Source organism: Alligator sinensis, unplaced genomic scaffold, assembly GCF_000455745.1.
Source record: "Alligator sinensis unplaced genomic scaffold, ASM45574v1 scaffold368_1, whole genome shotgun sequence".
Lineage (NCBI taxonomy): Eukaryota > Metazoa > Chordata > Crocodylia > Alligatoridae > Alligator > Alligator sinensis.
In genome coordinates, this window is record NW_005842025.1 from 259920 (window position 1) to 266589 (window position 6670).

At 44.2% G+C, this 6670-nt stretch overlaps 1 protein-coding gene across 4 annotated transcripts in view; it reads right to left on the bottom strand.

Annotated features, from left to right (window-relative positions):
• Positions 1 to 2546: 2546 nt before the first annotated feature.
• CHMP4B (charged multivesicular body protein 4B) overlaps positions 2547 to 6670 on the bottom strand; it is a 36827-nt gene continuing 32703 nt past the window's right edge. For 2 of the 4 annotated variants that reach the window (XM_025202439.1, XM_006022238.3), the window contains 3 exons: positions 6601 to 6670; positions 4770 to 4896; positions 2547 to 3362 (listed from right to left, as the gene is read on the bottom strand). In XM_025202439.1, the coding sequence (XP_025058224.1) occupies positions 3295 to 3362; positions 4770 to 4896; positions 6601 to 6670 (265 nt within the window). In that variant the 3' untranslated portion in view covers positions 2547 to 3294. Of the gene's footprint in view, positions 3366 to 4769; positions 4897 to 6600 lie in introns of all 4 variants that reach the window. The other 2 variants (XM_025202438.1, XM_006022237.3) reach the window with 1 other exon arrangement.

A 6670-nucleotide genomic window follows, 5' to 3' on the forward strand; every position in this document is an offset into this window, starting at 1 on the left:
CCATCACTGCATGCACCCCAGAAGGGCACAGTGGGGGGGGGGGGCCCCCAGATCTGCATGCAGAGTGGGGCAGGGTGGCTACCGCTATGAGCTGGGGCCAGGGCTGTGCTTGGGGCAGGCAGCACTGCTGGGAGGGAGTGTTGGGGGGGCTACTGCAAATTTTGGTGGGGCTGCAGCCCCCCCATTAACCTCCTCCCAGCACTGCCACTACACACCCCGAGCACAACCTGGCTCAACCCTCGCTAGGAAGAGCCCAGCGCAGCCCCAGCCCCAGCCCACAGCGGCAGCTGCCCCGACCCATGGAGATCCGAAGGTGCACGCCCCCCCACCCATGCCTTCCCCAGATGTGTGCAGTAGTGGGAGCCACCCCCTCCCACGCCCTCTGGACGAACCACGGCTCCATCCCACACCCCACTCCGACCCAGCTGGGCAGTGCTTGCCCCAGCCCCACTCCCTCCCTCACTGCAGGGGCCTCAATTTGCCCCACCCTTCCCTTCCCTGCCCCCCTTCCACCACAACAGAATTATCAGCTGGACGCAGCTCTTCACACTACCAGGCTGCACTCCTGGACCCGTGCATGCTGCAGCCGCGCACATACACGGGGCATTTATCGGCCACATTATTGTCCACATGAGGCAAAACAAACTGATTTCCAATATAGGCAATTTTCTTTATATTGGTGCCAATCTGATATCAGACTGATGTATCAGCACCTCTAAGAACAACCATTCAGATGCACTTGACAATGTCCTGGGACAAACCATTAACACTTTTTATCCCCTGAACTTTTCTAGGGTTTGCCCCAGGACAAAAGACATGGACATTTGAATGATCACACTTTGTTCTGGGATAAATGTGACATCTGTTTATAGCCTGAATCTCCTACAGCAGTCATCATAGGATGACCTGATCTCCTGGACACCATATAGCACTTAAGACAAAAACAAAAAAAAACAAAAAACCCCAAACTTATCAATCTCAGTTATCCTAGCTCTTTTAATTCAAATCTGCTCAGTGCCTTTAGGGTCACCTCACAACAGCTATGCCTTGACTTCTCCCTCTATAGGGATGATGCTCATCACCTTTGTAAAGGTCTGAAGCATCTTCTGATAAAAAGCAATGGGATAAATCATCGTAAACAGGCTGGACTGTATTTTTGCCTTACTCTAACAGTTGGTGGGTTCTTTGTTGGCATAATATCTACATATGGAGACCAACTAAATTTTTGCTACATGAAACTGTTTTTCTTGCTGGAAAATAGAAGGTGAATCAAGAGATTTGGATTCCATTTTCCAATTTGCCTACTTCAATAGAGCAGCAGATATGTAAAGCAAAATCGGCATTGTCCATTTTTAGACACTGTGATACTCATTTCCAATTACAAAATAGCCTGAAGCTTAATGAGAATTCTGCAACAATTTCTCCTGGTGAAACCTAGACATTCTGTTTACAGCTAAAGAAATATGAATTCTGTTTAACATTGTGCTTCACTATTTTAAAGAAGCAGACTTGCCCACAAGTAAGAGCCTAAACTAGAAAAATCAAGGCTGAGTAACATTCATTGATTGTTTGTTTTATTACCTTTGTTAAATTCTGGTTGTTCATTGATGTCATGGGGAGAGGGAGTCAGTGGTCCAATCTAGAAGCAAGACTCTCCTGACCAATGATTATACTTCATGTGTTAAACAAATATTTTAATGCTGCATAACAAATAAGGTTTAAAAATAGAAAGAACCTGTGATTCTTTGGATGAAACTTCTCAGGGTGAAGAGAAAAGCAGTTTGGAAAAGATACTCAAGTGTTCTAGCTCTGGCCAACAGCAAATAGGAAGAGAGTTGCTCTATTCAGTCCCATCTTATATCCATTCCTTACTGTGGGAGCTGCGTTCTTTTCTTGTTTGAAATGGGCAAAACAACACTGATTCAGTCCCACTGCCACTACTTTGGGAACAGCTTTGTTTCAAGCTGGTGGCACAACCATTTGTGCCTCTTTGCCACTTACGGTTTCCATGTCAGTAACTGAAGTAACAATGCTGATGTCAAGGGGTCTGTTCGCTTCCTCTAGACTGACTTGTACAAGTTCACCGGTAAGTTTAACTGCATTTAGCAGTCCAAAAATAAAGGTTAAATAAAATCAGCGCTATGAAGGATTGTGAGGGATTAAAGACTCTTCCTATAATAACTTACATAAAAGGAGAAAGAAAAATAGAAAGTCAGCACTATCAACTATGTCCTTAACCAAGTTGCTTTATATTTACAGCAATTCTAACACCCTTTGGATTTAGGTCTTAAACTGATGTTTCATCATAGCAACACATTAAGACATCCAAGAAACACTGAGTTATAGGAATTGTCCAACAATATTGCTTACCTGAGATTGGAATTTACTTGAATTACTTGATTCTACACCTGTGGCAAAGCCTAGCAAATCTATGATTGCATACTCAAAGATCACTTGACACCAAAAAGCACTGAAACCGAGTATAAGCAAAATACAATTTACAGTATATCTAATAAAATTAGTTAATTGAAGACATTAGCCCAATATGAAAATTAAGATATTTAATGCAGTGTAAACCATAGTTGTATCTAATAATTAAAGTGTGTGCATGTATCTGAATGGGTTATCAATTATCACAAAGAGCAATAAACACTATAGTGCTATGTAGAAAAAAATGTACAACTGAAATTTTAGTGTAAATCCCACCTACTTCCAAGATACTATTTGTCAATTTCAGATCAGTTTCACTAATTAAAATGGGAAGTGACAGATCACTGTAATGATAAATAGAAAGTAATCACACAAGTGTCAATGAATATAAATATAATTTGCAAAGAACTAAAAATCTAATGCATTCTTACACCTAAACGTAATGAGAAGCCAAAAGTGGCTTATGACTTTTCCTTTTTTCAATGCCTTACAAGACTTCTAGACACATTTTTAACCAATTTAAAATGACAGACTGCAGTTCAGATCTTGAGATTAAATGTGGCCAAAACTCAAGAAGATGAAAATCTAGCAGTGGCATTAGCATAGCCTGAAAGCTGAATGTTGGATTTTGCAAATACATTTTATTTTACAGATATTCAACATTATAAACTGCAGGCAGCTTCACTCAAGCCCCTTTTTTCCTACGTGCAGACCATGCTTTGCAGAATACAGCAATGCAGCCCCCACTGCTTTGGGTTAAAATGAAAGATGTAGAAGACATTTCACTTAACACTTTCTCCCAACACATGTGCAACTATGACAGGTGGCCAAAGTCTTTTTTTTCCCAGCCAGCTGATGCTGTAACTACACGTTTCCAGCCCAAGCTTCTAGTTCTTTCATATCATTTTCCTCTTCCTCTTCTTTCTTCTTGGCTGCTAAGTAAGAAAGAAAATGGAAGTTAGGAATGGACACTCTAAGACAGGTACTTCTAGACTGTTAGTCTACATACATGCCCAAAGCACGGGTCTCAGGAAAAAAAACCCATACACATAACATATGTTGTTCCAGTCATATCTCATTAACTTTTTTTAAAAGCCAGTTGGGTTAAATTTCCTGAAACCATCATCCTAAATAAGAGAAGGGGGCACTCAGATGAAAAGAATGCAAATGCACATGTTAATCAGATGCGTTTACCAGTATAGTACATATTTTTCAAAACTAAACCTCGGAGCATGGTAAAACTGAGATACACTTACTTAAAAAGCTCCAGGGACCATGTACTTTGCAGGCACAAACTCAAGAGGGAACAACTTCAGGTGTTTAACTAAGCAGTAAACATACTGGTATGTGCCAATACCTTTTCATTTTGATTGTCTGGTATATTTTAATGAACCACTACAGCACCTATTTACATATAAGTTGAAGCTATAGGTCATAAGCTGATTTGAGCACACCTTTCAGGATACAGCATAGATGGGAAGGACAAACCAAGCAGGGAACCAGGAATTTTCTAGTCCTAACTCTGACTCTCACAGATTCCCTTTGGTGCATGGATTTCATGGGGTAAGACTTCTCATCTCTGTCTAAGATGAGTGGATGTATTAAAATATCTCAAGCAAACATTTCTGCCTATTTTAAAACTCCTACTAATTGCTGAGGGAGTTTCCTCGCTGGTTGCCCACATAATCCTTCTTTCCAAATCAATCTGACAGTGCTCCCACACAACTGCACCCTGTCTGAACTTGTCTCATTTGAGTACTAGACTCAAGGCACAACCCCCTGTGTTGTCAAGAGAGTCAAAAGTTCTCCTCCCTTTCCCCCATAAGAAATGAGAACAGATAGGTCATCTATAGAAGACCAAAGCAGTCTTACACAAGGACAAGGCACAGATTCAAGCATCTGGTGTCATGAAGTCTGATTCAGCTGAGGTACTCAAAGCAGCCAGACACACAAAATTCTAAGGGCTGCTTTACACTCAAGTGTCTCATCACATTTACCTATGGTTTACTTTGTCAAAATTCCTTGTAAGTCCGTTACAGTGGTACAAGATCCCCAGTCCATCATTTCCTCCTTACACATCTCTACATTGAACCTTACTTATGCTATAGCTATACTAAGAGTGCACTGTTACAACTATTAACTTTTGATACATTTAATGAGAGAGAGGGTATGCCCGGTGAATAAACACCTCTAGAAGTAGCGTCCAATTCAGGAAGTAAGTCTATATGACCCGTGTGTGCTGCTTGCAACCAGGAATCTCAAATGACAAGTTTGTATTAAAAGCAATCAAGCTAATGAATGCACCAATTAGTGAACTGGCTACAAAGGAAGACATTTACCTGGCTTTGATGGTAGTGCTATTGAGGGCACATTTGGTAGTGGTACTGTCTCAGGACCACTGATCTCCAGCAGATTCTTATCTAATTCTTCCTGTTCTAGTTCCTCTAATTCTGCCATCAGTTCATCCTAATATGATAAACAGAAAAAGAGTAATTAATGCAGGTTAGCTTGCCAACAAGCACCACAAACAATTAAGAAAGTATACTGAGATATGCACATTATTGCAAATGATAACTTAATGAATTCAGTCATAACATTCAGGGCTTTGCAAACTCCAGGGCTTTGCAGTCTCAGATTTTGTAGCTAAGTGTACAGGGGGGGGGGGGTGTTGGTTTTTTGTTTGTTTGTTTGTTTTCCCTGAGGTGGAAGAGACCACTGATAGGTTCTAGGACAGTGATTCTCAACCAGGGAGCCGTGGTGCACTGGGGTGTCTTGAGATGCTTTCCAGGGTGCTGCACAATGTTAGTACTGTTTGGGTTTATCTTGTGAATCATGTTTGCACACCTGAATTTTCATACAGGAATCCAGTGATAAAAGCATTCTGACCTGTTGTGGACTTTGAGTTCTCTGCATGAGAAGAATTGCTTTATTATTTTCCTGTAGTCAAAAAAAGAGTGAAAACTAAGAGCCAGAATTTTCCGAAGGGTGCCTCAAGTTGAAGAACATTGGGAACCACTGTTCTGAGTAAGATGCACTGATACATCAGTCTGATATGGGATCAGCACTGATATAAAGAAAATGTAATACATAGGAAATCAACCATATCAGGCCAATAAACAGCCCGTGCACGCGTGCAGCCACGGCACAGCACAGGCACTGAGGAGCACAGCCCGGCAGCGTGGAGAGCTGCCTCCAGCTGGTATGTCAGGTGTGGCGGAAGGGGGAAGTGAAGGGGCGTGGGGGGCAGATCAAGGCCCCCGTAGGGAGGGAGGAGTGGGGCTGGGCAAGCGCTGCCCAGCCAGGGTGGGGCGGGCACGGCACGGAGCTGCAGCTCGTCCAGGGGGCGAGGGAAAGCTCTGTTTGTCATGCGCCACTTGGCTGGAAGCTGCTGGTCCAGCGGTTCATCTGATCATCCCACAGCTCCCGTCACTGCTCCCACCGCTCATCCGGGAGGGCGTGGGCAGGGGTGTGTGCCCCCAGATCTGCATGGGATGGGCTGGAGCCATCGCTGCGCCAAGCTCTTACCGGCGGGACAGGGCTGCGCTGGGCTCGGCAGCTGCGGTGTTGAGAAGGGGCTTTGGCAAATTTATGGCTGCAGCTCCCTCTCCCCACCCCTCCCTGTAGCTCCCTCCTAGTGCAGCCCTGCCAAGAAGAGCTTGACACAACCCTGGCCCCAGCCCATCCCATGAAGATTCAGGGGCACATGCCCCCCACACCCTGTGCCCTCCCAGATGAATGGTGGGAGCAGCAGCAGGAGCTGTGGGATGAGCCAGCAGTGGGAGCTGTGGGACAAGCAAGCGAGCGCCGAATGAGCCGCTGGACCAGCAGCTCCCAGCCGAGCGGCGTGTGGGGGTGGGAGCGGACCCCCTCCCCACACTCCCCAGACGGGGTGCAGACCTTGCCCCCAGACTTACCAGCTGGAGGCAGCTCTCCACACTGCAGGCCTGGTATCAGAAATTGGATCGGTATCAGCCGATATGCCTCCTTAAAAATCAGCTATCAGTATCAGCTGCAAAATTCTCTATTGGTGCACCCCTGGTTCTGAGATGTAAAAAAACCCCCAAAACAAACAAAAAAAACAACTCCCGGCACTGTATCTGGATATAGTCAACACAGATCATTAAGAGAAGGGTTTTATTTAAAACATCAAGCAAGTAATTCTTGAGTTACCTCATCAAAGTCTTCGCCAAACCCTACAGGTTTTGAAATAGCTGTTGAAATCTCATCTGCCAATTCCTGC